At 36.3% G+C, this 18,306-nt stretch overlaps 1 protein-coding gene across 1 annotated transcript in view; it reads left to right on the forward strand.

Moving 5' to 3' along the window:
* The window catches only part of LOC137984632 (uncharacterized), a 45,990-nt gene that overhangs the window by 3,305 nt on the left and 24,379 nt on the right, over positions 1-18,306 (forward strand). Inside the window, exons 5-24 of the mRNA XM_068831832.1 lie at positions 206-255; positions 2,369-2,428; positions 3,442-3,474; positions 3,647-3,718; positions 4,713-4,793; positions 6,715-6,792; positions 7,121-7,174; positions 8,396-8,443; positions 8,529-8,585; positions 9,177-9,235; positions 10,289-10,368; positions 11,408-11,522; positions 12,233-12,298; positions 13,771-13,835; positions 14,224-14,295; positions 14,444-14,535; positions 15,575-15,661; positions 16,379-16,496; positions 17,295-17,338; positions 17,424-17,483. Of these exons, the coding sequence (XP_068687933.1) occupies positions 206-255; positions 2,369-2,428; positions 3,442-3,474; positions 3,647-3,718; positions 4,713-4,793; positions 6,715-6,792; positions 7,121-7,174; positions 8,396-8,443; positions 8,529-8,585; positions 9,177-9,235; positions 10,289-10,368; positions 11,408-11,522; positions 12,233-12,298; positions 13,771-13,835; positions 14,224-14,295; positions 14,444-14,535; positions 15,575-15,661; positions 16,379-16,496; positions 17,295-17,338; positions 17,424-17,483 (1,391 nt within the window). The remainder of the gene's footprint in view (positions 1-205; positions 256-2,368; positions 2,429-3,441; positions 3,475-3,646; positions 3,719-4,712; positions 4,794-6,714; positions 6,793-7,120; positions 7,175-8,395; positions 8,444-8,528; positions 8,586-9,176; positions 9,236-10,288; positions 10,369-11,407; positions 11,523-12,232; positions 12,299-13,770; positions 13,836-14,223; positions 14,296-14,443; positions 14,536-15,574; positions 15,662-16,378; positions 16,497-17,294; positions 17,339-17,423; positions 17,484-18,306) is intronic.

The following is an 18,306-nucleotide window of genomic DNA, read 5'->3' on the forward strand; positions in this document are numbered from 1 at the left end:
CTTTTAGTACGTGACTGTATTTACTAAGTCTTGTCCTCAGAATTCTGGCATAACTTTTGCTGGTGGCATATTTCTGTTACACACTTTCCAAATGTAAATAAAAAGAAGTGATTTTTTGTATTATAGGATCGCTTTTAAAATGCTTTCATTTCTTTGACTTATTTGAGTATACACTGTACATGTATATGGGTGTGTTCTCTTTCAGCTGCTCTTCATTCACAGCTTGGTTGCAATGAGGACAGAACAACAGAAGAGGTTTGTGTGTACAGTACTTTGCAGAGAGACGTTAAAATGTACATGTATATCCATACATGTAAATGAGGGCAAATTAATACTTATTAAGACAGCGATGTTGTTAATATTTATTAAGACAGCCATGTCTCCTTGTGGACTCTTGTTGTGTTGATGTTGCAGAAACTAACACAAACAAATGTCGCTACCTGACAGTGTATATTTTTTTAATGTTCATGAAATGTTGCAATTGCTATATGAATTTCCCTGCAACCTCCTCAATATTACTATTACCGTATTTACCCGTGTATAAGTCGACCTTTTATGGCCTCAAAAGAAGCTCCAAAAATCGCCCTCGACTTATACATGGGTCAAAGATTTCGAGCCAAGTTCCAGCTAAATAATTTATTCAAAATTAACATCATAATGTGGTCTTTGGGCATAACGAACGCAGTGGACAAAAGACTTCAAAATGAATGACAAAAGACTTCAAAATGAATGTAATTAAGCAATTCCAGTTGAAATGAAAAAGAATTTGTTTTACTTTAAATGTTGAAGATACTCACAAGCACAAATATGAAATAGACACTGGAAATTTTTGTTTTCCAAAGGCGGAAAGCTCTAAAAAACATTCTTGTTTCTTCAAATAAAACGCGATCCTTCAACGGCTTAGTAACCTGGCACAATGCGTTGTGTTTGTAAGTCAAGCACCAATTAAACCTTGCACATTTCGCATCGTTTTTGAAGTTATTTTCAAAGATTGACTCCTGCTTCTGTAATGTTGTGCTTATCCTCTAAAGCCCTTTATCCTTGAACAACGAAACAGGTTAGTTTGAGGTTTACATGTTCCATTTTCTGAGAACTTTTTCGAAATTCAAGGACAAAATGCCTGCACATACAACAACCGCTGAACCACAAAACTATTAAGCGCTTGAGGCCTTTAACTTTTGTGAATCCACAGTTCCAGAAATCGAAGAATGCAAGATTAGTATCCCATGAACATTTAGCAAATAAATTAAGAAATTGCTTTTTTTGCCATCAAAAATGGGGGGTCGACTTATACATGGGATCGACTTATACACGGGTAAATACGGTATTTCCTCTGCTCTAGATGTTTGGTGCAAAATTTTGCGCATAAAATCCTGCTGTCCATATTTGGTGTTTAATTGTTGTGTCCCTGTTTATTAAGTTGTGCAACTTATTTACAAATAGGTCTCTGTCACTGTTGTTGACATTTTGAATTCTCATGTCACTTGATTGGCTTTACGCCTTGGAAGGCCTCATTTAAGTCATCAGCAATCATCAACATCATCTTGATGTTAAAAAAAAACGTCTCTGGTTCCTCCATCTTGAGAGTTGGGCAGCATTCAGAGGTGGAACTGCCTAGATGGGCCAGTTTTAGTACACTGTTCTTGGTTTTGGGTGGTGCTAACCTGATGCCTTAAAGGAGACGTACTGTAGTTTTTTAGTTGATCTGGAGGTTGTTAACCCGATGTCTCCTGAACTGCTACTCTTTGCCGAGTAAAATTATCCATGTATCTGGCATTAGTATAAATACACAGGTGATTATACAAAATTGTGCACTCTCATTGGCTCGCTATCTCGGATTATCAGCCAATAATCACCTCGACGGACAAAATGGCTGCCAGTAGTCGTTTTGCCACTGTAACCCTGCCAGGGATCAGCACTGAAGTCACCAGCATCATGCTGAATCAGAGCTACTGTATTATACAGTTTGTAGATGTTGTCAAAGTGAATGTAGGTCTAAAATGCTTTTGGGTTCTGGTCTGGCAAACAACTTGCTTTCTTGTTGCTCAATGTGTATTGCATCAGACTGGTGTCACAGTGATTGCAAGTTGAAGTCATTTCTGTTGTCCTTTGGCAAGTTACCAGTCAACTACAATGTAGCCGGTCATCTTTTTCACAGGCACATTACATGATTAACCATCCTACATTTGCCTCCACTGACTTTTGCTGATAATAATTATTATTGTGACAGAGATGAAACTTTTGGTTTAACTAGTTACATGTAATTCAAAGTACTTTTAATTACCAATAAAGTCTTAGTCATTCATGGACCATAATATTTTCAGTTTTTGTGTGTTCATACAGTATGTAACACAACTTTTTCTGACAGGGTATGAAAGTTGCTTGTACTCATTTCCAAGCTGCAGCTGGTATATTTCAATATCTTAAGGTACAGACAGTTGGTATTGATGTTGTGGTTCAAATTTTTCCTGGTGTCAGAGTAAAAATCTGAAAGTGTTACTTGTACAGTCCTACTCAGTGTGTAGGATGGAAGGGGTCAAACAGGACACTGCAATCCTGGTCAAAAGACTTTGAGGCTCTTGTCAAATTTGGCCGAAAAGTAGAGAATTTACTGTTCATGCTTCCATCGTTATATGAGGCATAAAGATTGTTTCGCTGCCTTTGTTGCATCCCCCCCCTTCCCCTAGACAATGTTGAAACATTTATGCAATCGATGAACTACTCTTGACTTCGGACACCATGAAAAATCAACATTGTAATGGGGGGAGGGGGAAAAGTGGGAATTGTCTTGACCGATGTGGCTGAATGTAATTTAGGCTAAGTTAAACTTGAGCCAATGCAGTCAGTGGTGGTTTGCAGGGTCCATGTGCGGGAGTTCGCATTTATGGGCTTTGTTGCAGGGACCTTTGTTTTGCATTCCAGCTACGGAATTGGATTGTAGATTGTAGATGTTGTTAAAGGGGACATTCATTCCTGAAGAGGCCCCCATTGACGAGTAAAATTGTCTGGCGTTAGACAGAGTAACATCTGTGAGTGTCACTCTTAGGAGGGAAAGGGTTAATGGGGACAGAGGTTTTGAGTGGATCTAGATGTTGTTAATCCATTTGTCCCTGAAGAGATCCCCATTGATGAATAAAATCATCTGGCGTTAGATTAAAATCTATAAGTATCACTCTTAAGGGAGAGGGTTAACAACATCAGTTCTACATGTAGGTCCACCCAAAGACTCTGTCCCCGTTAATTAACCCATTCATCCCTGAAGAGCCCCCCCATTGACAAGTAAAATCGTCTGGAGTGAGAAGTCCTGTGAAAAACATTGTCAGTCTTAAAAGGTAAAGGGTTAAAAATGTAATATTTGTACAACATTTTGGCTAATCATATATTTGGAATATTCATCAGAATCACTGGTCCTCTAAAACTTACTTTTTTTTGAAATCCTAGGCTGGCTCTTTCTGTAAAGTTGAACATTTTATTGTAAGTAAATTTATTTCTGATAAATTTTTTTTATTCTTGGTTTTGATGTACTGTATGCATACAAACCTTGTAGAAAGAAAATAATGTAATTTGCTGAATAGATTTGATACTAACTAACAAGTCTTGTGCAATGTTATTGAAATTTTTTTTTTTGGAATATTTTTCTCGATAGGACAATTTTGCTAGTGATGCAGTGTTCGATATGGCTAGTGCTTTATTGCAGATGTATGCAAATGTAATGTTGGTAAGCTGATAGAAGCTTTATACTGTGTATTGTCTGGCAGTGTTTTTAGAGGCAATGTGGTCGAGTGGTTAGGATGTTTAATAGACTTACATGCATTTGGTTTGGGTTTGAAATGGGCTTGAATACACTAAATTTGCGCAACGAAACGAAGCGAAACGAAATTATACAGAAATAATCGCAAACATTTATTAAAGGTAACCTTAATCATACTTAATTAGGCCCAATGTTAGCATTGGTAAACGGCTACAGTTGTACCTGCCCAGAAAACTTCAATCCGTTTTGGAAATTAGTAATTTTGGTCTGCCATTTTGGGCACATTACTATTTTGCTAAAAACGTACACATATTGAAATTTTCCTTTGGTACAACCCCAACTGTTTACCAATGCTAACATTAGGCCTAAAAACGTTTGTTTAGGCCTACAATGTAATTAGGCTTAAGGTTAGCTTTAAAGAATGTTTAGGATTCTTTCTGTTGACCACTGGTTAATTACTGAGTAATGCCTCAAATTCAAATCGAACCTCTTGAAACTTGCCAAAAGGTCTTCTTCTAGTTAGGTTCTTTCAGCATGTGCTGTTGGATTTGAAAATTAATAATAATATTATATTTTTATACTACATGTACCTGTTGTTGTGAGCTAACCTGTGATCAGGTGTACATGTACTTTTCTTTAGAAAAGGTACACCTGATACAATTTCTTTTCGACTCCACTGCCGCCCACCTGTTAAAAGTTATGTTATCTTGTGTCATGCCAATCAGATTTCACCTCAAATGACCTGCATGTTGCGATTCAAGGGAAGACAACGAAAACAAAATAGGACTCCAGCTGGAATGTCTACGAAGTCAGACTTTATCCATACAATCAACGTTACTAATATTAATTTTCTGCAAATCCCACTTGACATGTGGTGCAGTTTTTTCCTAATTCTATGTCAAAATACTTTAAATTTCATTTGATTTCTTGCGCATTTACATTGATTTCTAAAATTGTTTAGGGCCAAGCGCAGGAGTGTCTATTAGAAAAGTCCATTTTAGATTCACGGAAGGATTCCCTTATAGCAAGAATAAGTATGCAGGTATGGTTGATTTAATACAATGGTGTCCACACTTTGCAAATTATTTTTTTCCACATGTTTTTTGTATGAGTGGGAGTTGATAGTACCGGTATGTCAGGGCTGGGTCATTAAACTACCATCAATCAGAATATAAGCACTTTTGTCCATAAATTCGCTTGGTTAGAGTGTGCAAAATTTTGTAAATGTCACGGAGGGGCAGGTACAAAACACCGGTCACAGGTCCAATGTACATGACACAACCCTAACCATTTGCAAAATTATGCTATTTGTATGCCTAAGGTTAGCTTTAATTCATATTGGTGAAATGATGACCTGGACCTTTGACCTGTGACCTGTGACCTGACAGTGTGTTTTGCACCTGCCGGTCACAGAATGTCTCTTCACAGTACATTTAATTACCATTATTATTCAACACATTGTGACAATGTCCAAATATGGTCATAGCACGCTCAATATTCGTCGTGCGTACTCAAAGTGTATCCTGCAATATACGTAATTTTGTCTGTCATGGAGAAAAATGGTAGTTTTTCCAGATTTTTTTCCAATAAACATAGAAAATTGTGCTTGGTCATCACTGTGTTGAATAGTAAAACAATTATTATTATTATGAGTATCAGGTGATATTCCGCGTGATTTCAAAGGATAATTTTGGTAAATAGGCTACAGTACCCCTCAGGTATACGTTAACTGCGCATTTGCCTTTCGCGTTGTGAATTTTTTGGATAACAAGCAAAAGCAGAATCGGAAGGAAAAGGAAAATGTTTCTCGAGTTTGGCATTTAAGTGCATGTATGAGTTAGCGAATTGCCAAGCGAATATTCACAAATACATTTCTCATAGAGTTTATTAACTTTTAAGTGCTATTAAGTGCTATAATTTCCGTAGTAATGTCATAGTGCATGGAATGATTTGTCTGTCCGCACACGCTGGCAAGTCTTTAACGCATTTTGAACTATAGCTCCTTAAATTTTTTCGACTTTTTCGAGCAATGTCACCAGTGTTTGTACTACTGGTTTTAAGAAGTGGGCATCGATTGCGGTATTTAACTAATAACAAAAGTAGAAGGGAATGATTGAACCACGACCTATCAAAATTTTGCATAATCATACAAAATTAAAGTGCTCTCTATCCTTTGCCCTTCTCACAGTTCAATATTATAGGGACCTTAAGCAAGGACGATGATAACGGCTGCAAGAACATTGTCTAAAAATATTAGAACGGTTTTGGATTGACTGTTGTAAAACCTAAACCAGAGCAATTATTCTAACCAATTACAAGTGGCACAGACAGTGGGATGAGTAAATCAGAATTCGAAGCAATTACATGTAACCTGCTCAAAGCAAAGGAAAATGGGTTTGTGCAAGTCACAAATGATTTTTTTTTGCTTTCCTCATTTGTTGAAGAACAGGGGCGAGATTTTAGACAAAATTCTCGTAGCTGTTGTCGTGTATCATCCTTGCTTAAGGTCCCTAATGTAGCTCTTTTTGAGTGACATAAGCTCACCAATGGAGGAAGATGGACTGAAAACAGAATGAGATAGTTAAACAGAAGTGGTGAATTTGACATGATAGTAGTCGAACGTAATTTGTCTAGAATTGTCTGGCAGGAAAAGTTTTGAAAACACCTTAATTAAGTTTAAAAATGACCTTTAGCAAGAGTGTCCAAAGTGAAATGTATGTGTTTTACTTCTTGAATATCAGCTCAAGAATAGTTAAACATTAGTTTTTTGTGATACATGTATTCAGTATTGTGCTGTTTTGGTACACGTACATTGTTTTTATTTAAAAGGGATGTGAACCACAGAATGAATACATTAATATTATTATTAATTTTTTGGTCAGCCAACACATTTTCATGAGCTTTTACGCTTTGTTGAACTTTACTGCAATGAACTTACATGTACAAGACACATATGTTTTCAGGTCTACGATTACTACAATCAGGCTTTACAGTTTCTGGATTCGCAAGGTCCATCGTACATGGGTTCAAGGAAAGCTAAGGTGGGTACATGTGTCTCAAATTATGTAGAGTTTCTTTCAAAATTATAGTAATTTTTGTAGATACAGTATATCCATGTCTAGGTTTAATAAATCAATAATATTAATGCTTCCTGAATAACCTCAAGACATTTTGTTTTGCAAAAGTAAAAAATTAATTAGTTTTGTACTAGGCAACAAAATTGGTAGTCAGTTGTCCCTCTAATGTACGTACAACCCTGAGAAAGCATCGCAAAAAGCTTTCCATTCCACTTTGATTTATTAGCTTGATTTAATTTCTTCTTAAAATGTTGCAACCATTAATCATGTACCTTTATTTCTCTTTATGTAGATGTGGGCAAAAATTTTGAAAATTAAATGTTGTCAGTTCCTAGTTGTTTCATATGTAAGTATACTGGCAAAGTAACAATTCTAGAAGTTGTTTTTACTGGTAAATGGATGAAATGATAGTGACTAATCACGTCATCTCATAATACTGACTTGTAGTTGTGGGCAGGCAAGAGAGACTACTTCCAAAATTTTTCTTGGGTTGTACTAATCTTTGTTATTACTTCCATTACATTAATCCTACCAGGCCATGTACATGTATTCTCTCAATTCGGCTAACTCTGTTGTACCCAACTCAATCCCTTGGCAATAAAACATTTTTGTTCCAAGGATTTCCATATCATTTAGATGTGAATGCAACATTATCATTGAAATGTAATTACACAAAGAATGTTAACCCTGAGGGATTTGAATTGGGTAACGAGTAAGCCAAATTGGTCCGAATGACGCCCAATATAGGAATGTGCTTCAGAGTAGCAAGAGAGAAAAAAACAAATCAAGTTTCCTATCTCGGCATGGTACACTGTATAAATGGGTGTAATGGGTCAATAATAATTTATGAATTAAATTGAAAGATAAAACCTTTGTAAACAAAGCAAAGCAGCATAAAGTTTCAAGCGGTGGTTAGCAACTTTGTAGCAGCTATGAAAATAAAACATCACCAATTCGGAGCAGAATATTAATTTTATTAAGATCATTAAATGTCGTTGGAAATAATGTGACAAAAATTTTCTGCTTAATTAGTGTTCACTATCCACCATATCTGATTTCACCTTACTTATTTTTTAATAACCACCTCTTGTGACATAAAACTGCTTTGTTTTATATTTGGCTGTCTCCCAAAATGAATAATTATCATGTTCAGTTTTAAAATAATAATAATTGATAGATTAAACTTGAGTTTAACTCTAGACATAGTATGACTCTAACAAGTCCAGAGTACCGATCAAGATGCTAGAAGTTGATGCAACTCAAACGCCCATTTGTGAAGTTTAGCGAAATTGCTGAGTTTGCGTCACTAATCTACATGTATTTAGCATTCTTGACAACAAAAAGAATTTTATTTGTTGACACATTTTCTTTTCCCTCGACTTGTGGTTAATTTCTCTAAATGCTGTTACTGGAATGTAACAGTCAAAATAAGAAGCTATTTAAGTAGTCTTATTAACCTACGTGTACGGTAAAGCCCAATGATTTATTGCTGGTTTGAAAAGCTTGTGAATTTTTAACACATTTACTGTGGGTTTAGTTGAAGACTTTGACTCTCCTTTTTGTGCAGATACACATGTCAAATAATGCAGATGAAAATCAGAAATTTGGAGAAAAGGTATTTACCAAGCAGCCTTCTTTGGATCTTCATTTGTTTTGAAATTCTTGATTGAAGTGTGACACTGTCTTTCTTGTTATTTTAGGTAGCATATTTGAAAGCAGCATCACAGAAGATCACTGAAGCACAAAAAACATCCAAGGTGATTTATAATAAATGTTTATTTACAAGTGCTATCAGTATAATGATATAAATTTCTGTAGCTGTTTATTTTTAGTTCAAAATTAAATTTACACTAAGATTCTTGATTTTGGTTGTCTCCTAACCCAAAGCAAATTGCAGAGACAATTTCAAGTCATGGGTACATTTACTAGACAAAGTGGCTGCGGCAATGAAAACAATGTTTGCTTGTGCAGACAAAGATGATAAGTTGTTGTAAAATATCTTCAACACCACTCACCCTGTGGCCCAAATGCATGGCCATGGCAGGTAACAATAATTAGTGGGGATGGTAGTTGATTCAAACCCTGGACCAACACTCTGGTCTTAAGAATAACTAAGGGGAAAATGGTGCCTTTGAAAATTAATGCCATCTGCGAAAGGTTAGCATTGACTTCTAGTCTCAAAACGTCAGCTTTTAGAATCTCTGTGCGGTGGCCAATTTACATCATCAACTCTGTTGATAAAACCAACTTTTTGCAAAGAGACTTGCACACAAGTGCAGTCGGTGAAGACACATGTATCCTGTTTCTGTTGCCAGATGATCAATTTTTGAATTTTGGAATTTTTTTAGGGACAGCCTGAAAGAACTCAGGAGTTGTTACAATTTCTGGTAGATGTTGTGAGTAACAAGTAAGTTTGGATGTGATGTACTGTGCTTAAATTTAGTTAAAGTTGAAAATTAAAAGTATAAAAGAGTTTGTATTATTTTGTCTGGTTTACTGGATTTTTGACTGGATTATTAAACACAAATACTTTTACAGCTTTGATTTTCAATTATTACAATGTTTTTAGTGACCTTTCAATTTTAATGTCATTTTATTTTACAGTATCATAAATGCTGACTGTGATAATGATAGCATTTGAAGATTTTAAATCTCAACCTTATGTGTCCAAGCTAAGAGATCTACTGATTTGTGAGACTGCAGATCAGTTTGAAATAATCATTAGATTTAGGCAGATCGAGTCACATATTGGTTTCCAAGCTACAGTGAACCTCGATTTAACAAACTTAATTCTTTGTAACATGCACAGTGTCCTTGGAATAGCAGATGGAAATCTTGCCCCCCCTCCACCCCCTGGTCCCCTCCCATTAATCACTCACTGGAAAACTATGTCCCCCTTAACCTGTTGACGTCCAAACCCGCTGAAACCAGCCAGACTTGGTATTTTACCCTGTCTAACGCCAGGGTATTTTACTCTGTCTAATGACAGACAATTTTACTCGTCAATGGGGAACCCCTGGGAGTCAATGGGTTAATAACTCACTGAAAAACTATGTCCCCCTTAACCGGGGAGTGAGATCGTACTCTGTTTAGCAACGACCTTTATTGCACGTATAACACACAAATACATTAGAGGAAAAAGGTAAAACTAATATTAAACACGTAACGAATATGGTATTGGCAGCTGTCTGAAATATCTATAGGCGCTAAAGGAGCAGGGGCAGATTACAAAATATAAATTAAGCATTAATTAGATTTGATGTACATTGTATCCCACAAAAACGTCTTAATAACAACGAGATTTTTATTTTTTGCTGTTTGTTATATTTTGATGACCCAAGTGACTGGGAAAAAATTTCTGAGTTTCCAGTGGATGCAATGATAATTACTTCAAAAACATATTCATTGTGATTGTTAATAATTTAAAATTACAAATAAAATAATTATCTTTGTCTTTTAGGTTACAAGGAGCTGTTAAGGACAATGACTTCATTTACCATGAAGTTGTTCCTGAACTAGATGCTTTGCCAGAAATCAAAGGTATGTTAACTTTGTTTCTTTTTAAACTTGTGATTTTAATATTTGTAACAATTAACGGGTGTTTTACAAAGCTCACTTTGCCCAAGAATTCAGAATCTACACTGAGTGTATATTCTCCTGAACCTGTTGTTATTTGCTCCTCCTAAAATTAGAAGTAAGGAAAATGTAATTCCCTACAAATTTACTTGCTTGTTTGTCTGTGTTCTTGCTTTTTAACCTAAATTTGTTTACAAATTAAATCAGACACCCCTAAAATTATCATTTTATATTTGTATTTTTCTTGAAGTGCCTGTAGCCCGAATAAGCCTTAATGGTTCTATGTGCGCATCCTCGCCTTGTGCTTTTCTTTTGATTATTTAATATCTCTTGTACTTTAATATATATCTTTTGTAATTTAACATAACAAAAGTGGCAAAAATAAACTGAACTGAACTGAAGGTAGTAATACATATACATATACTTGCAGCTGGGTTTTTTTTTTTTTTTTGAAAACCCAATGATGCACATGCCTTTTCTTTCATTCTGTCATTATGAACAGACTGATATCAGATACAAGATTGGCTAAACTAGGAACCCATGGCCTTGGCTTTGCCTTTAATAGGAGGGCTGCCCATTTTTTTTGTCACAGTGACTGTTGCTATAAAGTTCATTGTATTTTTATTATTGTGCTGGCAGGCTGTCATGCCTTTTATAACCTTTTCTGTGAACAAATAATAAGATTTGTGTTACATGTCGCCGTCTTTATTTAGTACTTCTTAAGTTGCTGTCAGAGTTGCGTGCTTCATTCAAGTATATTGTTACCATTGTAAGTTTTTTTTGTATCCGTTATTAAACTCTAGAGCCATTATAATAGCTACATCCTGACTTTTTTTTTCATTAGTTTATAAAAATAATTGATTGTGAATTGTTAGAGTCTTTCCAAGGGGTACAGCCATGAATGGGAAACCCAACACTAAACACTCAACGGCAATTCCAGTGCATAGAGTCTGATTCTAACCACCACCACCACCAATCAGATAATACTGTTTGTATTTTGCAGCTGCACCTCTGGTCAAGCCTATTCCATTTCAGCCAAATGACCCCTCGGTGTCTGGGCCAGACATCTTCCAAAGACTCATTCCAATGGGTGCACACACTGACTCCTCCCTTTACAGGTACTTTTGTCACTTTTGTTGAAATGGTTTTCTTTGTTTTCATTAGAGATCACATTGTTGGTGTTTTTAGCCCATACACGTACATGTACAGGTAGCAATCAGCAATTGGCACCAAACTCTTGTTTGATAGCTGTAATGAGGTGGTACAATGTTCATAATGCCTTCTGTGTCTCTCTTTCGTTACTTTTTATCATCATGCCATTAATTTTGTGGCAATGCACTGAGTTGACTCCCATGGAATGCCCACAGTAGGATGCATTGTCAAGGTCATTGGAAAGAGAAACCAGAGCACCCATTTCATTGTCCTAATGAAGACATTTATTAGCCTGCATATAGCTGTACACATCCTCTGAGGAAAGATGGAATGGGTCAGGGTATGGCGACTTGTAGGCTATAAACTATTGGCTCCACCTTACCGCCCTTAATTGTTTTTGAACTGTAAGCCAAGAGTACATGTACAACATAGAGTTGGCCCTGTTCAGAACTGGTTTTTGCTATGTATACTTAACGTTTAACCCCCCTCCACCATTTAAACCTAAATCTCATGTTGAACCTCAACACATTTTAAATAATATGGCTGTGGATTTGAACCTAACAGCTATTCCAAAACTCTGCTAACACGTAATGTGTAACCAAAGATTTGTGTAAGAAAAAATTAATAAGTAAATAATGTAAAATATTATTAAGTACTGAGATCTTTTTTTTCATAGTGAAGAGAAAGCAAAGTTACTGAGGAGATATGTTGGTTCTATTGAAAACAAAAATCATCTTTTAAGGTTAGTGGTTTGTTTCCTTGTTACTACCTTACATGTACTTTGCCTTTTTTAAATATCCAGATTATGAAGCTTTTTCTTTTTATTGGCTCTGCCACATGTGGTTACAATGACAATTAGCAGACCATAAAAAAAGAGAAGCTGCCAAAATGGATCAAAATCAACCAATGACAATGCTGGTTGTGACCCATTGAAAAGACGTCCTTTTACTTTGACAGGTGCTACAGTAACTTTAAAATAAAGCAGTTGATTGGATTTAAACCTTATAAGTATGCAGGTCATTGAAAGGCACAAAAAATGGAATTTAGGCACACAGGCATGGTTTGATCCTAGTCTGGTTTAACCCTTCAACTCCCAGGATTGATCAGTATGTAACTTTTCCCCACAATTTCAAAGAAATGTCAGTCAGACAGGTATCGAAAATGAAGATTATTATTAGCATTTGAGGTGAGACCTCGATGTAACTTTAAGTTCTCATGCCTACACAACAAAGAAACCTATGGTACTAGTTAGGAGAATAAACGTTTAGATTTTGGGAATGAAAGCATTAAAGAGTAATTACCCAACGTTTCAACACTCATGCTAGTGTCTTCAATATGTGATCTACTGTAAGGCTGAAACAAGTCTAGAGTCCTTTATACTCAATGACTGGCGTCTTTTCCAGTTAATTTGATGTAAAATAATATAATTATGCTTGCAATATAAGGCCATTATGAAAGAGTGAAGTGATCCTCGCACTAATAGCTGGACAATTGTTTTAAGCAATTGTCTCTTGTTGATGTCTGAAAAATTCAGGTGGCCTCAGTGGGATTTGTAACCCGTGACCTCTGCAACGCCAGGGCAGTCCTCTACCAACTGAGCTATGACGCCACTCAGTTGAGAGCAGGTCAATTTGTTGGGCTCATGTGTTCCCGTGAAGCAGCTGGTATTCTTTTACAGGTTACAGGTCACTGGTCATTTTGCTTTACCAATACAGAAAGTATCCTAAAATTTAATATACATTAAAGCTAACCTTAGGCCTAATTAGGCCTAAACAAATTAAAGTTTTAAGGCCTAAGATTAGCTTTTATGAATGTTTAGGATACTTTCTGTATTGGTAAAACAATGACCTGTCACCTGTAAAAAATACCAGCCTCCTGTGAAGGACTCAGTGAATGAAAGTATATATATTAAGGTCATTGTTGTGGTGGTGTAAAGGAACACAGATGGAATTAATGTGGAATTAATGTACATTCACTGACCTACATGTATCATGGTGAGGGCTCTTTTTTTGGAAACCTAAATGTAAGGATTGAGTTGAGTTGGTTACCTTTTTATTTCACCTTGAAGAAGATGATTATAAGAGATGACACTGGATTTGCAAAAAATACTTTAATCTCTTCACAGCCTTGTGAGATAGAGGGCGCTTGGCAGGTGAACGATGCCTTAATAATTTACTGTTTTTTCAGACATTTGATTTGATATTTTTCTTTCAGTAAAGCTCTCAGTGACCTGCACATTGATGATTTATTGGAGCCAGAAGGATATGACGTGCTTCCAGGTACATCGCAAATGTTTTTTTTCCTTATTTTGTACTTTTCTATTTTATGTTCTCTCTTCTGTGGTGATCTTTAGTTTTGTGTTCATCCATTTTTTGGCAGCTTGTTTATTCACATTCGTACATGTATTCAGAATTGCCAAACCTAGTAATTGCACAACAGACCTTGGGAAGTCTGTTATCTCAATGTCTTAACATTAGTGTTATCTAAAGGTGTGTACATGTAGATCTTAGTTTTGTTATGGTTGTGTCAAAACAATGAAATCTTAAGTTTAAAAAGAACTTGTTTGTTCACTTAAGCTGAGTAGCTAGAGGCAGTGTTTGTGCCCTCTCCAGATTAGGTACAACTATAGAATGTTCAAATTTTGCACTTGTATTTACTCTTTCTCAGATGCCATCAAACAGAAGAGTAGTTCTCTCAAGACAGACGGAAACTTAACAGAGGCAGAAAATAACATGGAAGGTACATGTCCTTCAGCTGCTAAAGTCAAGTGGACAGTTAATTCGACCTTTTCACAAATAGGGATTTGGTTGTCTCCACTTAGCTGGCTATCAGTTTTTTGACCACTGACTATAGTAAATGACAGAAATGTAACCGTTTCGTTTTTCAGAGCTGACCAAGGTTGGATTCAGGGTCGAAGAACTTTTGGTGTCTCTATCAAAAATACTGGAAGAAGATAAGAAAAGAGAGGAGGAACTGCAGGTTATCATTGCAAAATTAATGTGGCACCACTTGACATTTCAGTCATAGTCCTGTAATTACACTGTACTTAGTATGGGACACATACATGTATTTACAGCTCACCCATATGACCCTTGTTGGTGTCGTAAGCAGCTATAATAATTATTCTTATTATTTTGTGGTAAGAGAGGCACTGGTGAACCCAGAGAACAGGTTTGAGCTGGGTTTCTAGCCTGCGAGCAAGCTCTCTTACCCCGAAAGAGAGCTTGCTCGCAGGCTACTGGGTTTCAAGCATCGCAAACTCATCCACTACCCGAGTGTAAATCCTAATCCTGTCCACATTGTCTGGAGGCAAGTTCTTACTCACCTCTATGCAGTCCCTGCTTTGATCTGTGATCCTACAACATGTCATACATTGTATTTCCAGTGGTTCACCTATCCAGGTATTTACCCTGCCCAGCAAGACTTGACTTCAGTGAACTGAGAGACAAGATGTGTTTTTGTGGGGGTATCTGAACCTTTTAACATAAAACTCATAGCTTTGAGCAGATAATTATTTCTTTTAATTGTTAAAAACTCAGTAACACACTGCAACTCTACACTGTAACATCATCATAAGAACATGTCTTTTCCATGGGCATGCACAATGTGCAAGTCATTCAGCCAGTGAGGTATGACTTGTAAGGCTTATGTGCAAGGCATCTGACAACACTTTCAAAGAGTGCTCATAAACAGTATTCAAGTCTAAACACCCATTTAAAACGGTTCAATAGACCTTATTCATAAATGGCGGTCACATTTATAATTCTTTTGTCCACATGCAAATTAGCCTACCAAGCCTCATTTTAGAGCAAGAATTCTTTTCAATTCACTGTATGGTATCGAGGCTTGGTAGGCTAATTTGCACTTCGACAAAAGAATTATAAATTGGCCGCCATTTATGAATAAGGTCTATAAGTGCATAGCTTGCATGTTGGCTTGCATATTGTAGGAACTCCTTTTCCTTAGGGTTTTATTTGAAGGACAACATTATTAAATTTTTTCTTGTTGTTGTTTGTAGGAGCTTGCTGGTCCAATGACTGCACCCCCAGAGAGGGAAAGTTTCATAAAAGAACTTGAGCAGTGTCAAGAATCACATAGGAAAGCTGTAGGTTGAGTTTTCAATTTATGATTATGTCATGTCCCAACCTCAAGAAAGTTTAAAAAAGTCAAGACACTCATTGAAATAATCATTGCACCCTTAAAAATGGTCATGTTTTAAATTGTTGATGAGAGTGGGAGGAGGGGGGGGGGGAGGGGGTAAGGGGGGGAAGGGGAGGGGGGCAAGTAATGAAAATCAGTGGCCTTGTTAGCAGCACCCAGTAAATTTAATTTCTTTAGTCAATTGCTGTGGCATGTCTTATTTTGCCTGTTTGTTAGTTGTGTTGTTTATGTTCTTGTTATTGCCGCCTCTCTTTTGGTGTGTATTTGTTCAATGCGGCAAGGTGGGGGGATATGTTGAGTGAAGTTTGACAAAATTAATTTCAATGCATTTAGAACTTCTACTGAATTTTAATTTTAGTTACTGTAGTTATCGAGCCAGAACTGATAGCTGCATGGCCATGCAGATTGTCGATCATCACAGATTTTCCTTTGAGCTTTATGTGTTTTGCAAACTAACCTGCACTGTTTGTAGAATGGTCGGTATAATATGCTCATAGAGTTATTTTCATACAAAGAACCCATGGTGAAAGTTTTATGAATTTTGGTTCAGATAAATTTTGACAAATTAGGATGATGTGTTCATGTTGGCCAAATGAGTGAAAGCTGCATGATTATTCATTTTAAAGCATGATTCAATGAAATTCTTAAATTATTCTTCCAGATGCAGACCAATGGTGAACTTCTTAAAGTGTTTCAAGAGCACAAGCATAACTTGGACTTACTGGCGGGACCCCCAGAGGGGCTTTTAGCAGCATTGCCATCGCACAACATCATAGACAGTAAGTTCATTGTAATGCAGAACTGCAAATAACCATCTGTTATTGAAAAATGTCTAACCAAAATCAGCTTATACAGTGTAGTTGTATCCTTCGTTAGTCATTGTGGCAGGAGGGTTTAGCAGGGCTTGAGAGCCAGTACAAAATCAGGCCACTCATAGTTTCTGTTAACATTAAAACCCTGGCCTCATTGGAGTTAAGCAAGTCCTCTTTTAACTCTTTCAAAAATCTTTAGCCACTTTTAAGGAAAAGCTGAAGACATTTCTTTTTATTAAGAGTTTTTCTTAATTTGTAACATCTGTATTATTTCATTTACTTTTTGTTTTGAATTTTCAGCGCTTTGGGCATTGTTATGGATACAGCGCTATATAAGACATGATTTTATTATTATTATTATTATTATTATTATTATTATTTCAAAAAAACATATCAATAATTCATAAGCAAAACAGTCCATCAGGTCATGGACAAAGCGTCATGTGCATGAGCTTTAAATACTCACAATCACTCCTCATTAAAATTCTTTAATACATGTATATAAAACATACTGCAAGGCAAGTAGCTTGTTTTTCATGTATGCCAAGAATAATAATAATAATAATAATAATAATAATAATAATAATAATAATAATAATAATAATAATAATAATAATAATCATCACAGGTGGTGTTTTATCAGGTCTAAAACCAGTTATCTCGTACCTCATGGTTTAAAACCCGATAAAACACTCCTGCTTGTTTATAAAGTAGTACGTCATTGGTATTAATTTTGAACTTGTTTTTTTATCTTACTTTTTAAAGCTCCTATTGATGATGGTGCAGTTCAGAGACTAAGAAATCTCATAGTAAGGACTGTTATCTTTTTATTGTTTTCTTTGTTTGACATAAAGTTACCAAAAAGGATATTTTTCTTATTTTTACCACTCCTAGTCTAAAGTGGAAGAAATGAAAACTCAGCGGAAACATTTTGAGGCAGATCTGCGCCAAAAGGTACATGTACTTCTATTCACTTTAATCTGCAGGTTGTTTTAGGGTAAAAAGTTTTCATCGTTGTTGTTCCTTTCTTCATTTCTTTGCGCCTCTATTTTTTTGCTTTTTCTTTGGATCTTTTCACTCTGCATATTAGAGGATGAAGAAAAATAATTGACTGTCTGATGGCCTTGTGATGTGGGAGGTGCGGTGGCCTCATGGTTAGTGTGCTCGACTCCGGATCGAGTGGTCCGGGTTCGGGTCCCGGCCGGGGGACATTGTGTTGTGTTCTTGGGCAATACACTTTGCTCTCACGGTGCCTCTCTCCACCCAGGTGTATAAATGGGTACCGGCAAATTTAATGCTGGGGGTAACCCTGCGATGGACTAGCATCCCATCCAGGGGGGAGTACAAATACTCCTAGTCGCTTCATGCTACGGAAACCGGAGATAAGGACTGGCCTGATGGGCCTTCTGGCTCGTAAGCAGTGACTTTACCTTATTTTTATCTGATGGCCTTATTATTTTAAGTCGATCATTTGAAACTCATACATGTATATTATTTTTAGCTGAATAGATGGATCCTCAAACTTGCACAAAGAATTCTCTGTGTATTGTGGATAGTTAATGCTTCATATTTGCAAAATACCAGGCCGAAAAACCAATATACAGTTCTCGTTTTTCCTGAAAACTTCCTAAGCATGAAACATTTCCAAGAACAGAGCAATGACTGTCTTACCTCCATCTTAGGCTGCATGCAGAAAATGAGGCATTTCTTGCGGAGGGAAGAAAAATTGGCTTCAAGGGTGGTTTTCTTCCTTTAAATGTATTTTTGTTCTGTGGTG

Source organism: Montipora foliosa, chromosome 14 (assembly GCF_036669935.1).
Source record: "Montipora foliosa isolate CH-2021 chromosome 14, ASM3666993v2, whole genome shotgun sequence".
Lineage (NCBI taxonomy): Eukaryota > Metazoa > Cnidaria > Anthozoa > Scleractinia > Acroporidae > Montipora > Montipora foliosa.